At 42.0% G+C, this 21,783-nt stretch overlaps 1 protein-coding gene across 3 annotated transcripts in view; it reads right to left on the bottom strand.

Annotated features, from left to right (window-relative positions):
• Positions 1-21,783, bottom strand: part of Fbxw7 (F-box and WD repeat domain containing 7) — a 170,493-nt gene that overhangs the window by 69,728 nt on the left and 78,982 nt on the right. For 2 of the 3 annotated variants that reach the window (XM_051157382.1, XM_051157381.1), the window contains one exon: positions 1,483-2,061. In XM_051157382.1, coding sequence (XP_051013339.1) covers positions 1,483-1,992 — 510 coding nt within the window. In that variant the 5' untranslated portion in view covers positions 1,993-2,061. Of the gene's footprint in view, positions 1-1,482; positions 2,062-21,783 lie in introns of those variants that run through there. The other variant, XM_051157380.1, reaches the window with a different exon arrangement.

The following is a 21,783-nucleotide window of genomic DNA, read 5'->3' as shown; positions in this document are numbered from 1 at the left end:
TAGAAATGATGCAGGAACGCAGGTAAGTCTAACTCCCTCCAGAGTTGCTAGGAGACTTGCACACCACTATTTGTAAAGCACACTCAGGGAGACTTGAAGAAGGGGGTGGTGGTTTCTTTCTCTCGAAGACAGATTTTTGCTGTACAGCCCATGCCAGACTCACAGTCACTAGACAACTCAAGCTGGCCTAAAGTCTGCAGTCATCCTCCTGCCTCAAGTGTTGAGATTACTGATGTGTGTGCCACCACACATGATTCTAAGGGACAGTTTTCATCTCATGCTCCTACTTTTTTTCAAAGGTCAAACTTTTAGGATTTGAATGAAACTACAGCCCAGGATACCATACAGCTTTTTTGTTTTTTTCTTTTTCTTTTTTATAATATCCAAGGATGTAAAGGTCTCTAAAATAAAATACTAAAACAGTACAAGTTTCTCCTTGTTTCCCTTATTAAACTAAAAGCTATGTGAAGTCTTCCTAATGCAGCCACAGGTCACTTTAAAAACATCTTTACAAGCCGGGCGTGGTGGCGCACGCCTTTAATCCCAGCACTCGGGAGGCAGAGGCAGGAGGATCGCTGTGAGTTCGAGGCCAGCCTGGTCTACAAAGTGAGTCCAGGATGGCCAAGGCTACACAGAGAGACCCTGTCTCAAAAAAAAAAACAAAAAACAAAAACAAACAAACAAAAAAAAACATCTTTACAGTGTTTGAGACAATGCCTTGCTGTCTTGAACTCAAGTTCTTCCTGTCCTGCCCTCCAGAGTGCTGGAAGGTTTTCTAAATGAAAAGAGAGAGCAAAACATTTACTGTCAGTCCAGACCAAACCATCCATCTTGAGACAGAGACGGTTAAATGGAAGAAATCCCATTACCTGATGCATTTCCTTCCTAGGTCATGCTAACAACAGCAAGAACAAATAAATAATGTGACTGGGCTATAGAGATTAGAGACACGTGTTCTGTGAATTTATTTTATAACCTAAAACAGAAACTGAATTTTAAGCCAAATGTATCAAACACTTTGTTCCAAGACAAATTGTATTGAAAAGAGACGCTCTTAAATGTTCAGGTATTTATCTAAATACCGAAACAGAACTGTCTGCAGTGAGTTCCAATAACTTACGCGCTAGAGTAACTCTGGCAAAACATAGTTATTCTGCAAATAACAAGATTCTTAATAACTTGATTTACACACATCATGTTTCACACCAACCGTGCACACTCAGACAAACTACTTTGGCAGCAAATGTAAAGCTGGTGGTTTTTTTCTGGTAAACAAGATTGGCTTCCCCCACTCATTTGCAGTCAGGTTGCCCTCTTAACAGTATTTCTATTTATAGCACTGATGCCTTTATCAAACTAAAATTTACTTAATAAAGTTGTTATACATGTGACGATTAGTTGGCAATGCTACAGACTCTAAGGACAATTTCCTAAAACTGAAAGAGTGACGCCGCGTGTCAGATGAAGCCTGGAGATGCTTACCTTTGTCGTCTTTGTGTAGGATGGGGACGACAGCTGGTGGACAGGCAGGTCCGCCATACCACCACAGTTTGTGACATTGCTATTGTGTGTGTGTTCATCTTCTCTGCTACTGTCATCAGACTGGTCAAAATCATCACTCTCCTGGTCCATCTCCTCCTCCTCTTCCTCCTCCTCCTCTTCCTCCTCCTGCTCCCCAGCATGTTCTTCATCTTCCTCTTGCTCTTCCTGGTTTCCTGAAGAGTCCTCATCTACTGAAATAAAGCGGTTATTGTTTTCTTCCACTGGTCCTTGCTGGGAATCATTGTGGTCTCTAGGCCTAGGGTCTGCCCCCACAAGTTCACCGTTCCTCGAAGTGTGTTCCTCCTCTTGATGTCTCAGTTGCTGCTGCTGTTCCTCCTCAACCACGCGATTCATCTGTTCCTCATCTACCTGGCTTGAGGAAGCATTCCCTCTCAGAGAGCCTCCAGTTCGTCGTCTTTTGCTGCCCACAGAGAGCAGTTCCTGATTCATTTCCAAAAGCCAGCTTGCTACTTCTTGAACCTTGGCTAGACTATCAGAAGATGCAAAGGTTTTCACATTCTGTAGGAGGAAATGGGGGATAAACAAGGTTTGTACAATCTGTGTTGTTGTCTATAGTCTAAGTATAATTAATAATTGTGGAAAGCATTCACACACTCTTTATAATAAATAAGTCTTAAATTAAATAAGTTATAAAACATTTAAAGACTTATACTAAAGACCTTTAACAGGTGATCAGGCATATACAGACATATATAGTTTTTCATAAACCTCTAAAAGCGTGATAGTTTAGTTGCTTTGATCAATATGATATAACTCAGTCAATAAAACAATTTTAAATTTTAAATCATTAATTCAGAAACTATGTCCTATATAAAGCATTCACTAAGTATTAAACATATTCAAACAAACAAACAAACAAACCAAAAAAAACCCCTAATCAAAAGCACTTATAAAGTGTACAGCCTGGCTCAGAAAATGTTGAAGTAAATCCCCTTCTAAAAGCTTTATTATTCTGGCAATTTCCCAGGCTTCTGTGGTCACAAAGCCTTGCCTTCAGGTAAGAAGCACAATCACTGTGATTTTTACAATCCACAATGAATATAAATCAATTGAACAAGAAATTTTAAAATTGTAGTTAAAAAATACAAAAGCAAAATATTCACAGATCTATACCCTCTGACCCAGTAACCTCACCTGTGGCAATCTATTCTAAGGAAGTAATCCTAAAACAGGAAAGGGAAAATTATAGGGAAAATGCCCACGGATGCAGAGAGGAGGTGGGGTAGGTGGATGAGGATAACACCAAGATGTTTAAGACACAAGAGTCTATGAGCCGGGCTGGAGAGACGGCTCAGCAGTTAAGAGTAGCGGCCATTCTTCCAGGGAACACACGTTCAATTCCTAGCACCTGCATGGGGGCTCATAACTGTCTAAAACTGCAGTTCCAGGGGATCTGACACCTTCTTCTGGCCAAGCATATACAGACATATATAGAGACAAGACATCCATATTAATTAATTAATTAATTAATTAATTAATTTTAAAAAATAGTCCATGAGCTAGAATTTATAGGCAAGATATGATGTTCCTATGAAGTCTGGGTGTTTAGAGAGGCGGTAACTTATTTCTCAAATCTTACACACCAGGTATGTTTTCTTTTGAGTCTTGGCATAGGCTCTAATATTTCATGTTACACTTTTCAGTGTGTTCATCATGCAGAACATTCTTTGCTGATATCTAATCACATTCAGGTTTAACTAAAATAATTTCCACACGTTACACACATTTTAAAAAGCACCTAGAACCTGAACCTGGAAAATTTCACACAGAAAAGGTTAACAAATTAAGCTGCCAAATACGCACGTTTTGTTTTACAAACTAATGTGAAAGCTTTGTATGAATCAGAACATTCACATAAAACACAAACAGCAATGGGTAGTCTCCTATTGTGTTTACATTTAAACTCTCAAGCTTAAAATTTTTAAATGCTCTACTATTTTATACCAGTAGAAATACATAATGTCAATATATATCAAGTACAAACTTATGTTTTTATCAATATCTAATGAGATTTAACCAGAGTTCAGAAAAATGAAATCTGATAGTTAATATATGTTTACATTGTACAATTTTCAAAATAGTGCTCAATTTCCTTCCCAGCTGGATATGAGTGGAACATGAATGACAGTGACAAAACCACACAAACTTCAAACTGCAAATGTTCCCGGTTAAACATTTGACAACTGAGACGCAACGAGAGTACACATCTCAAGGCTGCTGGCTTCAAACAAACCAACCTAGATTTAAGAACTTGTGACTGCATCTTCTTTGTGTGCCTTAGTCTACAAGAAGCACATGATAAAACCCTAAGCGCAGTATGCTCTAACACTGATGTTGCCTTCTCTCACACCAGAACCAATGCGGTGTTCACACACTATTATTCTAAAACAAGCATCCACTCCAGACCCACATTAATACCCTGGAGGGACATATTTAAATTGTTTCTTCACCTAATCCCAAGTACTACCAAGAATAAATTATAAAACAACAGATTCTAGCAGGGCAGTGGTGGCTCACACCTTTAATCCCAGAGTTTGGGAGGCAGAGGCAGGTAGATCTCTGAGTTTGGGGGCACCCTGGTCTACAAACTGAGTTCCAGGACTGCCAGGGTTACACAGAGAAACCCTTTCTCATACCACCCACCCCTAAACGACCAAAACCAAAATCAAACAAAAAAAAAAAATCTAAGACATGTTTCTGTTTGTTTCAAGCAATGATATTTAGCCTTTTTGACCAGAACAGTAACATAAGATTTCATATTGTAAGGCTACAAGGAAATATTAAACACATCTGCAACAATAGATTCAGGTGGAGTGGGGATAATGAAACATTCTCAACACCTAAAGTCACTACTATAGTTGATTCTCTGTATTCATGGTTTCTTTACATATTGAATTAGTAAATCCTGAGCCACTGCTCCTGGGGGGGGGGGGGTAAGAACGGTTCCCATCAGCCTCTAGATCACAATATTGTTCATCTACCAGCCAACTCAGAACTCCACTTCTGATTAAAGACATCTTATTTAATGCATTTAATTGACTCAACACTGAAGTCATGCCCAACTAGTATAACTCATGACTGACTGAGGCCTTATTTTCTTCCTAAGGTAGCATCACAGCCTGAGCTAACAAACATTAGCAGGTGATTTGGTTGTATGACTGGGGGGTCATTTTAAGCAATACAATCAACAACAAAACAAAAAACAAAAATGTCCACAAATGGTTGTTATAGGCCACAGCTAGGCTGGTATGTGGCTCAGTGGGTGAGTGCTTGCTTCCCAAGCATGAGGAGATGAGATCAGCCCTCGAGCACCCACATAAACCCTAGCGTGTCAGTCCAAGTCTACCACCCCAGTGCTGGACAGGGCAGAACAGCCAGATCCCAAGCATTTATTAGCCTGCCTGGCAGTCTAGAGGAAATCATAAGCTCCAGGCTTACTGAGAGACCCTGCTGCAAAATATAAGGTGGAGAACAATAGAAAATGGCACCCAGCATCAACTTACGGCTTCTGCGTGGCATGCACACTAGCACATGTGTGTGCACGTTTTCTCACTAGCCCACTAAAAACAGTGACAAGCCCCTACACCGCGAGCCCTGTTGGAGCCTGCTTTTTAAGGTTGAATTCAGGAGGCTGAGACAAGAAACTTGTTAATTTGAGACCAGGCTAGTCTTTACAATAATACTATCTCAAAATAAAACAGAGGGGGGAAAATCTTGTCATCTTTAGTACAGATTAATATTTCAAATTTACTTCAAATTATTGTTGTTTTGTGTCTTTGTAATTCTGGTCCTTTATCTCCCAATGATGGGAGTCAAACATAATTTAAGATGAAAATCAGATACCACAAAATAACTCAAAGATCCTCAATGATATAGTTGTGATTTGAAAAAAAAATGGCCTCCATAGGCTCATATACTTAAAATCACAGAGTGGAGCTACTTGAGAAGGATTAGGAGGTGTGGCCTTGTGGAGGAAGTGTGCACTAGGGGGTGGGCTTTTAGGTTTCAGAAGCCCAAGCCAGGCCGTGTGTGTGTGTGTGTGTGTGTGTGTGTGTGCGCGCGCGCGCGCGCGCACGCACGCCTGTCTCCCCCCCACCCCCGTCCCCACTCCCTCCCTCTCCGTGCTGCTTGAAGATCCAGATGTAAAACCCTTAGTTGAGACTCGTACCATGCTCCCTGCCATGCTCCCCACCCTAATGATATAAGACTAACCTTCTGAAACTGGAAGCCAGCCTCAACTAACTGCTCTCCTTTATAAGAGTTGCCAATACTTCACAGCAACAGAACACTGACTAAGAAATGCATTAACAAAGAAATGACTGAGCATTACAAGGGAGCGTGATAACTGACCTTCACTGCTGTCAACCTGTCTAGATTCAGGTTCACTATCCAAGAACGTCTCCATGTGAGTCTATGAGGTTTCTTCCAGAAATATTTAACTAAATAGGAAAAACTCACCTTAAATATGGCACCATCCCGTGGGCTAGGATCTAGACTGCACAAAAAGGGGGAGTGAGCGGAGGACCAGCACTCACCCTCTCTCTGCATCCTGACTGGGATGCAGTGTGACCAGCTGCCTCGAGCTCCTCACTCCACGACTCCCTTGCCATGATGGCCACACCCCAGAACTGTGAGTCAAAAGAAGCCTTTTGTCCCTTTTGTGGTTTTCACAATATAAAAAGTAGTATCATCATATAAGCAAGAAATAATCCAGAGTTGTATGAATCTAAACTAAATAATTTAAACCCAGCTTCAGCTGTCATATAAGGCTCGTGTCCACCATCTCCAGGTAGACTCCTCTATTGTGTCCCAGCTGTATGAAGGTGTTCCACGGTCACCCTCGATTCACTACATTAAAACCCAAACTTCTATCCCTTCATACTGAGGCCCCCAAATTACTCTTAGATCTTCTTACTCTTTCCTCTGCTCACTGAGAAAATATGTATCCACATCCCAGGCAGTTTTAGACAACAGAAACACGACCAACTCTGAATTGTCTTCTCCCTCAACTTAGCCAAAACTCCACTAAGTAGAGTCAAGCAAGTCAGGTGTGTATGTGGGAGGCAGCAGGACAGTACAGAACTGGGAGGCTGCTCTACGCAGGGCACAAAGAGCTTGAATGGGAAATGGGAAGAGGACAGAGCAGTAAGCAGCATTATAGCCTGACTCAGAGAAGGATGAAGAGGGATCCACATAGTGAGGTCAAAGGCAGAACATAGTAAGGGCACGTATGGGAGGAAGGGGACGTTAAATGTGTGCAGGATTAAAAAGGTATCTATATTGGGAAAGAGTGTCACAGTGTGAATGGCGTAAGAAGGATGTGGTGTCCAAAGTGGTACCCAGCCAAGATATACTTTCAACCTAACTAAAGTAAGGAACAAAGCCTCCAACTATGTGAGTCCAAGGCAACATCTATACCTGCCCAAGCATCTGCAGGGCACGATGAGAATATCAGAAAAAGAACTCCTCCAATCAACTACCTAGAAGGAGGTGAGAGACCCTTGCACATTAAATCTGTCCTTGACATTTATTTCAGAGAACACATACTAACAAAGAAGATAGCTATCTACAGGGATTAGAGTCAAAACTCTAGTAATAACATTATTTGGTTCTACAAGGTGCTAGAAAATCGTTAACTTCATTCAAATGAAGGTAATCTTGTTCAAGAACATTCAAAATATTATCAACCAAAGAAATCCAATGGGTTAGCAAAGGAAAATCTCTCGGGAAGGCGTCATCTAGAAGAAGTCCTTTTAAGACAACCACAACCAGATTGTGTTGAGTAGTTAAAGATGAAGGTACAGAAGCTAGCCTACAGCGATCTTTGTACAGCATAAAGAACATGGCGGCTGCTTTTATTCCATCAGTCAAGACTCATGGATATAAAGGGAATGTAAGCTTTTGAGAAGTATGTGTTCTGAGACGTCATGAATGACACCACCGCCATTATGACAGGGAAATAGCAAGTCTGGAGTCTCACGAGGCATCACCTGGAAAAGTTTCTGTCAGTGTAACTGGAAGAGCCTATTCAGAATTGACTGACTGTAGCCTGACTTGACGAGGAAAAAATGATGATGCGCTGCAGTCTTGAGATAAACTCACGATATTTTTAACTAATTTCCTTGCATATTTTCAACATCTGTAAAGAATATCCTGCTATCTGTATAGGAAAATAAGCATTATGCCATGTTTTTAACTTGCACACAGGAGTCCTCTTTTTTTTGTTTTTGTTTTGTTTTGTTTTTTGTTTTGTTTTTTAGAGACATGGTTTCTCTTGCAGTTCTGGCTGTCCTGGACTTGCTTTGTAGACCAGGCTGGCCTCAAACTCACAGAGATCCTCCTGCCTCTGCCTCCCAAGTGCTGGGATTAAAGGCGTGTACCACCATGCCTGGCTACAGGAGCCTTTCTAACTCAGCATCGATGACAGACAAGCTCGCCCCCCAACCCTTGTCATATGAAAGGGAGATCTCCTGACTAACCCATCTGGCATGGGACCCAGATTATTTGTGCAGCAGGAAAAAAAGAACAAGTAAAATAGTTTCTATTCTTAAAGCTCAAAAGCACCAGAGAGCTCGGGATAGAAGACCTGTCCAACTGCTAAACTGGAGCAGGCACAGCTGACAGAACTAAGTGAGAAAATGTTTTCTCAGACTCATGCCATTACCTCTAGGCTATGTAGCTGCTCCTAGTTCCTGGGTTACTGGCGTAAGTAACTTTACTATTCAACTCTATAAATAACTGTCATGGCACAAATAAAATTAAGTAATCAACTGAAGGCCTTTATTTAAATTAAGTCATCTAGCCTAGATTCTGAAAAAGTACGCCCCATTTTGGCTCAAACTAGTTACACGTATTTTATTAAAGTTCTTATGAGTTTGCAAATTTTATGAAAAGATAAGGGATTGATTTCAAAGACCAAAAATTGAATAATTACCAGGGAGTTATATTTTTCCCCAAAGAAAGGATGGCTTAAATGCCATATTTCACTCTTATTAAAATTAGGGTAAGAGGCCGGGTGGTGGTGGCACATGCCTTTAATCCCAGCACTTGGGAGGCAGAGGCAGGCAGATCGCTGTGAGTTCCAGGCCAGCCTGGTCTACAAAGCAGGTCCAGGACAGCCAAGGCTACACAGAGAAACCCTGTCTCGAAAACAAAGAAAGAAAGAAAGAAAAATGAGGGTAAGAATTATTCTGGTATATACCATCTGGATCTATCACACAGAAATCTATGGGAAGATCTGATGATATAATAAAGATAACGTAGGAAAAATAGAGTCTCCACCTCTTGCTCTAATACCTTAAGAGCTGATACTCTGTGGAGAGAGGGCACCACAGAAAAAGGGCTACTAAGGCGCACCCGAAACACACATCAGAGACAGACCAGCATCTTTCCAAAAGAGCACTGGTGACTGACAGTGAGCTATTTTTATCTACAACTCAGGGCCAAGCTAAGTTACCAAGCTGTGGAAGCCATTTTCGTGCAGGTGTTCTTTTTGTTATTACTGCATGTCTCTATACGATATGCATGTGGGCATGGACCTGCTACAAAGGCTATATGGAGATCAGAGGGCAACTATGTAGAGTAGGTTTCCTCCTTCTACCTTTCTGTGAGTTCTGAGGATCAAACTCCAATCATCAGAGTTGCAAGGCAAGCACCTGAAGAGGTGAGCTGGCCCCTGGTGTTCTAGAGACGTGAATGCTCTTACTCCCGTGTAAACAGACTGACAAGGACTCAAAGTGCATCCCTGGTCATGGTCCTACCTAAGCAATGAGGTAATGTTAACATCATGTCTCTGGTATTTCTGCTACTGATACATACATCAGGCAAGAGTTACTGTACAAGCAGCAACAGCATCACGTGTGTTAAGGGAATGAAAGTAAAATATGAGATCAAAGAACTACTCCAGAAACATAACAAATGCAACACAAACTCTTACATTGATATGTTAGGAGACACATTAACTGGATAACTGGTTAACTGAAAGGAAGGCTCAATAATTCTGAATTGATGCCTACATCTTCACTTTCATAGCTATACTGTCATTATGCATAAAAATGTCCTGTTTATATAAAAATGAATACTAAATGGGCAGGCATAACTCTGCTGGAAATGTACTTGCCAGTCAAGCATGAGGAAACTGAGTCTGGTGCTCAGACCACATGTAAAAAGCTGGGTGTGGTAACATGCGCTTGTAATGGCAGTGCTGGTGAGGCAGCGACAGACTCGTCCCCAAAATTCTGGACAGCCTGGCCTACACAGAAAGCTTGGAGCCTCAGTAAGAGACTGTCTCAAAAGACAGGGTGGATGGCTCCTGAGGAATGACACCTGAGGACTGCTGTCTGGTCCCCACATGCAAATGCGCGCGCACGCGCGCGCGCACACACACACACACACACACACACACACACACACACAGAGAGAGAGAGAGAGAGAGAGAGAGAGAGAGAGAGAGAAGGGGGAGGGGAAGGGAGTGGAAAAGGACAAGAGGAGAGGGGTGAGAGGGAAGGAAAGAGAACAAAGGGCATACTTAAAGTTTGGATGAGATAGTGCATCATGCTGGTAAATCATTACCAAATGGTCAGGGCAAAATAAGTCCTTAGTGCTTGTGGTGGTTTGAATGAGAAGGTCCTATGGGCTCCTGTTCTTGAATACTTGGTCCTGGTTAAGAGAACTGTTGGAGAAGGATTAGGAGGTGTGGCCTTATTTGGAAGAGGGCCCCACAGCGTTCCCAGATCTCCCTCTCCTCCCTCCCTCCTCTTCCCCTTTCTGCCTCCTGTTTGTGGATCACATGGAAGCTCACAGCTCTAGTGCCATGCCTGCCTGTCACTGTGTTCCCTGTCATAGGCTCTAACAGTCTGTAATTAGATGTCACCTTCCATATGCTGTCTTGGTCACATTGTCTTAACACAGCAATAAACAGTAACTAGCTCCTATACCCAGAGCTTTCTGAGAGTTAAAGTGAGGACATGGAACATAATTCTAGTCCCAATCGTTTTTCACAAACTACCTTTGCTGTGTCCCCAACACCTTCATACCTTCAGTTCTCATATCATAACTAACTCCAGATAAGCCTACCACAGGTATCTCCACAACCACTCTCAGATCTCTAGTCTTGCTTAATAAAGCAGACAGGTCATTTACTGAACTTTAAATAGCATCACTAGTCATTTCTACTATGTGTCTCTTTCACTCTTTTTCCACCTTCTGAGTCACTGCAAGACCTTGAAATGTCAATACCTTGTTGGCAGATTATAAATATTTATATGTTTAACTCTTCCCCACAAATGAAAGCCAAGACAGATGAATTCCTGGGGCTTGCAGGCCAGCTAGCTAGCCAAATCTACTCAACAAGTTCACGGAGGGAGGGGGGAGGGACAAGATTACTTGGGATTTCTGGCCACTAGTCTAGCTCCAAATTGTGTGAAAGAGAATGTATGAAGGGAATTTGGGGTGGGGGGTTGGTAGGACAAGACACGCAAAGGTCTCTATGCATGGATAGGAATGTATATGCATGTGTATTCAGACACAAAGTACAAAAAGAAATATTCAAAAGCTCTGCCAACACATTCCCCCCCAGGTTATTTACAATGATATAAAACAGTACAGAAGTCTACTAAGCGTGATAGAGATTGACTGAAATGGGGCATAACAGAATTTGAGGGGGGGTTGGAAAGATGACTCATTGGGGTTAGCAGCACTTGCTGCTCTTCCAGAGGACTAGAGCTCAGTTCCTAGTATCTACACTGGACAATTCACAATTGCCTGTAACTCCAGCTCCAGATGATTCAATACCCTCTTCTCCTCAGACACTGTACCAAGTACACAATTCCACATACAATACACACATACATATAAATACATAGACTTAAAAAAAGAATGTTCTGCAATGAGAGTCTGTATCTTAACTGATGTGCTAGGTGTGTAAGCATATATGCTGTTTAGAACTTAGTTGTGCTTCCCATGTTAAGCTAGAGTACCTCGATTTAAATGAGTGTGAGAGGGTGTGCATGCATGTGTATGTCAAACTGAAGACAATACAATTTTCTCTATCTGCTTTGACTCTCCTACTATGAGTCTGTTGCTGAATGCTCAGGAAGGTTTGGCCTTGGATTCCATGCCCTCATTAGTAAGGATCTCCCTACAATAACACCAGAAAAAAATCTCATTAGGGAACAAGGACAAAGACCCAGATTTTTCTAATTCAATAGGGAAAGTGACCAATTTCACCAAAGGCATAGCTCCTAGAATGCAAGAGTCAGCCCACAGTGCACGACCAGTGTTCCCTAACAGGTAAATTTTGACAGATAATATGAGAGGGTCATATAAGCAACTGCCCTAGGTAAAACTTAGTGACCACAGGACCAATGAGACCCAGACCTGCTCAGTATCAGAAACAACTCCGTTTCTTTAAAAAAAAAAAAAAAAAAAAAAAAAAAAGCCACGAGTTGTAGGAAAGCTGGGTGTGATGGGCACGACTTTATGCCCAGCACTAGGAAGCATAGGCAAGCAGATCACTGTGAGTTCAAGGACAGCCTGCTCTACAGAGCAAGTCCAGGACAGCCAACGCTAAACAGAGAAACTCCATCTTGGGAGTGTGGGGGTGGGGCAAAAGAAAGAAGGGAAGGAGGGAGGGAGGGGGGAAAGTAACCATTATGAATTCAAACCCATTTAGATTTTCTCTCCACTCTGCCTCAATATCATTTTGCAAGAATGTTTTTGAACTTCAAAAATAAATCTATCACTACAGTATGGAAAACGGTGTTCACAGAGAACCGGTGAGGAGTCTGTTCCCTTAATTGGGGTTCCCAACTTAGCTGCCATTTTACTGTGGTGAAACATAAGGGGGAAATGTCTTGCTACAATTTGCTGTTTAAAACTGAGAACCATATCCTCTGACAGAGCCTACCCTTCTTGCATCACTTCCTGAGAGTTCTCATTTGTTAAGTATGCAGTTACAACCTGGCTAAATCCATGCTGCCCTTACTTCATCTACTTTCCATTCTTAAAAACTCCTGTCTGGATTTCTCTCCTTACTCTCTGTCCTGGCTGGTTTTGTGTGTTCGTTTGACACAAGCTAGAGTCATCAGCAAGGAAGGAGCCTCAGTTGAGGAAACGCTTCCATGTGATCCAGCTGTGAGGCATTTTCTCAGTTAGTGAGTGATGCCATCCCTGAGCTAGCATAGACAGCCCAGGCTTCTGTAAGAAAGCAGGCTAAACAGCCATGGGAAACAAGCCCGTAAACAGCACCTCCATGGCCTCTGCATCAGCTCCTGCCTCCAGGTTCCAACCCTGCCTGAGTTCCTGACCTGACTTCCTCCAATGATGAACTATAATCTGGAAGTGTAAGCCAAATAAACACTGTCCCCCGCCCCCGCCAAAAAAAAAAAAAAAAAAAATCTTGCTTTTTGGTCATGGTGTTTCATCAAAGCAATAGAAACCCTAGCTAAAACAGTTTCTGAGGCAAAAAGATGACCTATTTAGATGAGCATGCTGTCATATACAGGGTCTCAGAAAAAATCATTTTATCCGCCCTTCAGATTCTTGGCAAGAAGGCACTAGGGAAGACACTGTCCAGTTACCCTGCACACGGTTTTCATACAACATATATTAAGAGAGATGTAAATGTTATGGGCCAGCACTGGGGGTAGAATATGGGCCAAAGGCATATTTGCATCTAAAATAAACAGTGCAGTAGCTACCGACAGCGACTTAAAATTAGGAAGAAAACAGTTTTTTTCATTAGTTGGACCTTCTCTCAGCATGGTGAACATGGACGATTTGGAAAGGCAATATAACTATGGTAGCAATCAGGTGATGTGTACTTCATTCTGGTCTGGTTCCTCCTATCTGTCAACACTGTAGTGGTCAAACCAGCATCACTGTAAAAATTCTCCAAACCAGAGCCATTTAGAACATCAGCTATAACTCCAACATATACTATAAAGCCTTTAAATTGTTCTTTCTCTAACAGAGACTATGAGCTATTATTTTCCAGATGGGAAGAAATACCGTGGCTCCCTTACAAAGATCTCCATTTGTGCAGAAATAAAGCAACACTGTCTTAATAATGAATCATTAAAATAGATCTTGTTTGTAATAATCTGTATTTTTCACACAAGAAATTTTTCAGATTTTTCAGGTTACAGAGCAGCACTTCTGCAGCGACCTAACAAGGCAGCAGTTGTAAGCGTGCTCCAACTTGGAGACACACTCGGTTTCGGTACAAACAACGCTGTGTTGTGCACTCACCCTAAAACTAAGCAGCAGCGTTGGGTTGGTCAAAGCTTGAATTCCTCATCACAGTGGAGGCTGCAAAGGACTTTATCACTAACTTTGCCACTCAAGTAGCTAAGAGGACAGTGGGGGCCACTACCCTCCGAAACCACTGTTTTCCACGTTTGTTCAAAGGATTAGTGTACAGATCTTAAAATTTCTGAGTCCATTTCCTTCACTTCAAATTATTCCTTTTGCCTAGACAAAATCCAAGCGTTAATTCAAAATAAGAAAAGGAAAGAAACAGAGGAAAACACTAAAGCTTTTCCTACATTACAAAAAAATGCTGTAGATCCATTCTTATTCTACCAACTAAGATACTAAGAATACAAAAAATAAAATGTCAGCAGGTACAAAGCTGGTTTTGTGTTTGGTAGATTGGTAAAGATGTTTCCATCTAACCAGCAAGCACTCAGAGCGCCCACTCCAACACTGGGCGTGGGGAGGCCCACACTCATCTAATCTAGACTCAGGTCAGTATTCAGAGTCTGTGGAATGGGAAACGGGCACTAAAGCGTAGCTGGCACAGGTTTAAATTTGGGCATTTCTAAGACACTCTAATAAGTCAATCTGTCTTCCAACACAGACAAGACAGAGCTGACAGCAGCAAATAGCACCATCTGTGACTAGGCCTTCTGTGGAAAAGCTCCCTCTTAACACTAAGACAGTGACCACTCTCTTCCTCAGACCTCGGCATCAGGACTAACGTGTCTTGGTCATTTGTAACAACACCTCAGTTCCTGTGCATACCCCAAGGCTCATGCACGCATTGTTACTGCCCTCTGTGGTGGCTTGAATCAGATGTCCCCTATTGTCTTTGGCATCTGAATACTTGGTTTCCAGTTGGTGGCACTGGAAGGGAGGCTTGGGAGCTGTGGCCTTGCTGGAGGAAGTGTGTCTGTCACTGGGGCTGGGCTTTCTACTTGCAAAGACTCACACCATTTCCAGTTTGCTCTCTGCTTCCTGCTTGTGGCTTTAGATGTCAGCTCTCAGCTGTTCCTGCTGCCACAATTCCCCACCATCTGGAACACTACGTCCAAATAAACACTTGTTTCTATAAGTTGCCTTGGTCATGGTGTTTTAGTACAGCAACAGAAAAGTCACTAAGACACCCTTGCTTACTAGTTATAAAATAGTTCCAAAGCTGCATATAAGTTTAAGCAAGCATGGTATTTACATCTAATTATAAATACTTTGATGTCTGAAACTGTTTTTAAAGCAAAATAATAAAATAAATTTTGAGTTCTAACACAAAGAACACATCCAACTTCCTCATCTTGCTGCCTTCTAATTTCTCACACATCTGAAAAATAACTTATTTTTATAAATAAGTTTTAAAGTTATTTTTAATTATTAATTACATAATTACTTATTTTTTAAAATCATTTTTAGCAAAAATAAATTATTATCAGGTGCTGTGCATGTAAAGTGTGATTCTACTGTTAAAGTAGACCTCTGATATACGTGCTGCATCATAGGTGAGAAAGTCAGGCTCAAAATTCTTAAGCACTGACCACCTGCTGCAACACACCTGCCCTTCTGAATTCCACTCTCAGGGCTGTAGAAGTTATATATGCTGTGGTCAAAGATAAGCCATTCCACTTCCAGCAGAGGTGTTTTATGTTGAAGGCAAAAATAGTAATAAAGACGTTAAAAACAGACCATTGCTAGATTATATCAAAGCAGATGGATGGGGAAACACACTCGGCTACAGAACATACAGGCTTTAACACTGCAGTTGTAGTGTGTAGATACAAACACTAGCTGTACCAGCACCTACCTGTAAAATTGGACAAATTACCCAATGTTTTTACATCTCAGCTGTCTTATCTGCACAAGGTGATTTCCAATGGCTGTACTTGTGCCTCACAGCAGTGTTAAAGGCTGACTGAGAGAGTGTGCGCACACAATGCTGACAGGTATTTTGGCACACAGTGAGTACTGTAGGCCGCACATGCCTTACTCCAAAATCCCAAGAAGTCCAACTGTTGCCAAATCAGAGCCTTTCTGCATGACAACATGACTGTAAACAATTTTGAATTTTGGGGCATTTCTGATTTCAGTTTTTAAAATCAGGACTTATCAATCAATAACAGCTATGGAAATAAAGCAAAATCTCAAAATATGAAAATTTTGAAATTGGTTTCTTCTTGTGAAGCACCTTATTTTAAAAGTCTTCTTAAAACTAATAACTGGATATTACTGATTAGCTAATAATATCAAAAAGTTAAAGCAGAGCATGTTGATAACATGTCTGATCCTGGCCCTTTGGAGGAAGTATAAGAAAGACTGCCACTACTTGTGGGCCAGGATAAATCACAGACTGAGATTTTGTCTGGGGGGAAAAAAAAGGGCTGGGGGTTGGGGAGTAGGGGGCGTGAAATTTCAAGTATGAGGAATTTTTTAAAAGCCTCAGAATCTAACGTATATGGAGGCACACTGTTTTCACCCTGAGCTCCACGTTTTCATAGGACACCCAGTGACAGAAACTTCCCAGGTCTGGCCCCACGGCCTCTTTGTTCCCACTTCCTCTCGGCGGGCGCTGACAATAATTCATGGTGGTATCTGTGCTCTAATAGACAACTGGGCTTATGCGGTTTAATTTTACCGATTTAGAATTTAATAGAATAGACAGAACACACACAGAAAGCGTTCTCAATCTGGTCTGAAACCACTGCTCAGGTGGCCAGAAGAAGAGATGGGTGACAGAGACCACCAGCCTTCTAAAGGGGAGCATGAGGGGGGGGTCTCACTGTCTTCTGTGCTCACAGCTTCACAACTGACCCTGGAACTGCCTGTAGAGATTTAAATCATGGGTGAGATTACAACAGCTAGCAAATGCAGAGCAAATTGGGAAGCCAGGTCATTAGCGCTCAAGGCTCTCTTTACGTCCTGAGTATAGTAGTATGTATGAATAATGTACTTTGAAAGACATTGTAAATATTAAACTAACACAAGTCGGATGATTTTATTAGCACTACCCACACAGCAGGTAACCAATAATTGCTAGTAGTTCTTGTAAGAGTAAACAAAATACCATCCAAGCAATACACTGCATTTTGTACATCTATTTTAAACATACCAAGTTCTTCCTTTATTCTCCCTTGAAAGTTCTACCTGCCTGGCCGAGGGGTCTCCATGACCCTTGCTACTCAGCTAGAGTTGCCCCCAAATCATCCCAGGAGTCTACCCTGCCATAGGCCTCCAGCTTGTCTCAGAAGTGCCCGGGCCCTCAGTTTCTCTTCTCTCGCCAAGCCCTCTGGTCTCCCACCTCTACTCACCCCACATCTGGTCTCCATCCCCATTTCCCTCCCCACCACATCCCCTGCCCTGTTCCCTCTCTTCATTCACTTCTGCTGTCTATTCTATTTCCCCTTCTTATTGAGAATTAAGCATCTTCCCTTGGGTCTTCCTTGTGACTTAGCTGCTTTGGATCTGTGAACTGGCTATGATTATCCTATGCTGTATGGTTAATATCCACTTATAAGTGAGTATGTACCATCTGTGTCTTTCTGGGTCTGGGTTACCTCACTCAGGATGGTATTTTCTAGTTCTATCATTTGCCTGCAAATTTATGATTTCCTTGTTTTTAATAGAGTAGAATCAGCTATCCCCTAGCCAGACAAGACTTCTAGTGGAGCGAGGAGAACACCAACCTACCTACAAAAACTTCAACACAAAATTTACTCTGCCTACAAGATGGGCAAAGCTGAAGATAGAGCAGAGATTGAGGGAATAGTCAACTAATGCCTGGCCCAACCTGAGACTCACACCTTGGGAGAGACCCAATCCCTGACACTATAACAATACTCTGCTAAGCTTGCAGATGGAAGTCTAGCATGACTGTCCTATGAGACTACACCTAGCAGCAGATAGAAGCAGATGCTTAGACTCGCAGCCAAGCATTAGGCGGAGCGCAGAGAGCGTTATGGAAGAGTGGAGAGGAGAGAGGGACCCAGGGAGGTCAGGAGCTCCACAAGAAGACCAGAGCCAACTAACTAGGGCCAGGGGGACTTGCTGAGACTGAAGCACCAATCAAGGACCACGCATGGGCTGGACCTAGGTCCCCTACACAGATGTAGCCAATGGGCAGCTCAGGCTTCATGTGGGTCCCCTAGTAAGTGGAGCAGGAGGGCTGTCTCTGACACAGACTCTGTGGCCTGGTTTTTAATTATGGCCCCCTGGCAGGGATGCCTCAGTGGAAGAGGATGCTCTCAGTCCTGACGCGACTTGCTGTGCTGGGGTGGGTTGGTGGGATAGGGGGCGCCCCTTTTCTGAGGAGTAGGGGAGGGGAGATAGGGGAAAGAGGGAGAGAGGGTGGGACTAGGAGGAAAGGAGGGAGGTGGCTATGTTCAGGATATAAAGTGAATAAATAAAATTTATAAAAAAAAAAAAAAAAAGGGAAGTTAAATTTGCTATGGCCTCTCTGGCAGATGTAAAATCAAAGTCCACCTGTGACATTCTCTAACTTACTTTCCCAATATAGCTGCCCAATTTCATTAAAGTATTTCTCACACAACTTTAGACTCCATCATTCTGTTACTTTCTTTGATCAAAAGGTTCCAAGAGATTGCTTCTATGAGAGTATAAAGCTCTAAATCAGGGAGACTTCTGGTGTGTTCCCTGCACACATTAGATTTGCATTTATTTGGTTCCAGATACTAGTGGGGTGAGACTGTACACAGATTCTACAGAGCCCGTGTTACTGAGGACCAAGATCCCCCAGCAGCCACCATTGGAGGCAAAAGGGAAAAAAACACTGTAAGTAACCGTGTAATTTTGGGGTTCGGCTGTTGTACCCAGCTCCCACTGCTGCCCTTCGCTTTTCTTCGCTCAGACACAGACCCTACACGGGCTGCATGGCTACAGGTGCTTCACACCTTTACCTAAATTGTGTTCTGAAGTTCTGGGAATAAATGCTGCATCATGTACAAAACTGCCTTTGAGTGCTGGGGCTTGGAATCTTGCTGCTTTGTAGGCGTAGGTCAGGGGAGAGCAAAACCTTCCTCTACCTCTCCCCAGACTTGCAAGGTATGTAAAATTAACAAAGATTATGATTTAAGCTAATTCTCAAAATAAGTAGCTGTCCTCTTAACAAAGGGTAACATTTGACATTTATGGGTGGTACAACAATGCATTGTACTGAGAAATCTTCTGACAAAAGAAACTACAGCTGATAGTGTGTATACTGACTCGTTTTCATTGAACATGAAATGCCACAAAACTAGCTGGGCACACACACTATAAAGGGCCGTGCTTTGCAAAGACATTGAAGTCTATGCAGCTGCTGTAACCCAGCATAGACTCCTCCTTTGATGCCTCTGGTCTGGTAGGCAGTAGTCACATGGCAGGTAAAAGCCAATATAGATGGAATTACTATATACATATCAGCCTCCTGCCTCCTTTTTCTCTGCAAACTAAAGTTACCACCACCAGGCTCCCTCTATTTCTACTCACAAGCAGCAGAATACCTAATTCTTTTTAGGTAAATTACTTTTGCTCTCAGTTATATTTTAAATATTTCTTTAGGCTGATTATTTTATAGTTATTATGTCTGTGTCTGAGAGTGAATTTATTTTTATTATCCTGACATCCTCTGAGCTTTCATGTGTAATAACAAGTATACTTCTACAGTTTAAAATATTGATTGCCTTTTTATAACAGATTCTTCCCCATTCTTCTGTTTCTTTTTAAAGTGCAAATGAGATGCATACTAGAACAGAGGTTTGACCCTCTGGTGCTTACATTTTTTTTTTCCCCAGTTCACCTGTCTGTTGAACCTTCACTGTTCCATGGAGTTTTATCTTGGAGCTTTGTCTGTAAGAATTCTTTGTACCTTTGGTAGAATTTATACTGCTTCAGAGAAAAGCCTCAGCTAGGCTGCCTAGGAATATCACCACTTAGTCTACACTTTAAAGCCACTGCTTGTGAAAATGTGACAGTTAAATGCAAAAGATAAGATCTGTCAGTCTGACAGAAACTCCCCATAGCTGATCTGGCCAGTCATTTAAGTTACTTTATTCTAAGTTGTCACAGCCTGTGTAGAAGGCATAGTAGACAATGGAAGAAGGGGTCCAGTGGTAGGCCTGCATTGTTTTTTAAATTTTTTATTTAATTTATTCATATTACATCTCAATTGTTATCCCATCCCTTGTATCCTCCCATTCCTCCTTCCCTCCCTCCTGCTTTTCCCCCTATTCCCTTCCCCTTGTCTGTGACTGAGGGGGACCTCCTCCCCCTCTATATGATCATAGGGTATCAAGTCTCTTCTTGATAGCCTGTTATCCTTTCTCTGAGTGCCACCAGGCCTCCCCATCAAGGGGACAGCATCAAATATGGGGCACCAGAGTTCATGTCAGAGTCAGTCCCTGCTCTCCACTCAACTGTGGAGAATGCCCTGTCCATTGGCTAGATCTGGGTAGGGGTTAAATGTTTACTGCACATATTGTTCTTCATTGGTGCAGTAGTTATAGCAGACCCCCTGGTCCCAGATCCACCCATCATAATGTTCATCTTGTAAGTTTCTAGGACCCTCTGGATCTTTCTATTTCCCCATTCTCCCATACTTCTCTCACCTAGAGTCCTAATAGGATGTCCTCTCATCTATCCCAATTTCGTGGTAAGTGAGGTCTTTCATGAGACATGACTCTTGGGCTAGTGTCCAACTATAAGTGAGTATATACCATTTGAATCTTTCTGCTTCTGGGTTAACTCACTCATTATGATCTTTTCTAGTTCCGGGATTTCCTTGCTTTTAATAGCTGAGTAGTATTCCATAGTGTAAATGTACCAGTTTCTTTATCCATTCTTCTACTGAGGGACACATAGGCTGTTTCCAGGTTCTGGCTATTATGAATAAGCCTGCTAAGAATATGGTTGAGCGTATGTCCCTGTTGTGTGCTGGAGCATCTTCTGGGTATATTCCAAGGAGTGGAATAGCTGGGTCTTGAGGAAGCCCTATTCCCAGTTTTCTGAGATAACGCCAGATAGATTTCCAAAGTGATTGTACAAGTTTGCATTCCCACCAGCAATGAATGAGTGTTCCCCTTTCTCCACATCCTTGCCAAATGTGCTCACACTTGAGTTTTTGATCTTAGCCATTCTGATGGGAATAAGATGGAATCTCAGAGTCATTTTGATTTTAATTTCGCTGATGACTAAAGACATTGAGCATTTTTTTAAGTGTTTCTCAGCCCTTCAATACTCCTCTGTTGAGAATTCTCTATTTAGGTCTGAGCCCCATTTCTTAATTGGGTTATTGGGTTTGGTACTGTTCAGTTTCTTGAGTTCTTTATATATTTTGGATATTAGCCCTTTGTCAGATGTAGGGTTGGTGAAAATCTTTTCCCATGCTGTGGGTTGATGCTTTGTTCTGCTTTACAGAAGCTTCTCAGGCTCATGAGGTCCCATTTCTTAATTATTGACGTTAAGGCCTGGGCTGTTGGACTTCTGTTCAGAAAGTTGTTTCCTGTGCCAATGTGTTCCAGACTCTTCCCCACTCTATCTTCTAACCAATTTAGTGTCTCTGGTTTTACGTTGAGGTCTTTAATCTAGTTGGACTTCAGTTTCATGCATGGTGATAAATACAGATCTAATTGCATCTTTCTACATATAGACAACCAGTTAGACCAGCACTATTTGTTAAAGATGCTATCCTTTTCCATTGATTTGGCTTCTTTGCCAAAACTTAAGTGCCCATATGTGTGTAGATTCATTTCTGGGTCTTCAATTCGATTCCATTGGTCAATCAGCCTATTGCTGGGCAAGTACCATGCTGTTTCGGTTACTGTTGCTCTATAGTACAGCTTGAGATCAGGTATGGAGATTCCTCCGCAGGATGCTTTATTGTACAGGATTGTTTTAGCTATTCTAGGTTTTTCTTTTTCCATATGAAGTTTAGAATTGATCTTTCAATGTCCTTTAAATTTGTGTAGGTATTTTGGTAGG

The sequence above is a fragment of the Acomys russatus genome, chromosome 15 (assembly GCF_903995435.1).
Source record: "Acomys russatus chromosome 15, mAcoRus1.1, whole genome shotgun sequence".
NCBI lineage: Eukaryota > Metazoa > Chordata > Mammalia > Rodentia > Muridae > Acomys > Acomys russatus.
The sequence above is the reverse complement of the archived record's forward strand: the minus strand, read 5'-3'. Positions and strand labels throughout refer to the sequence as shown.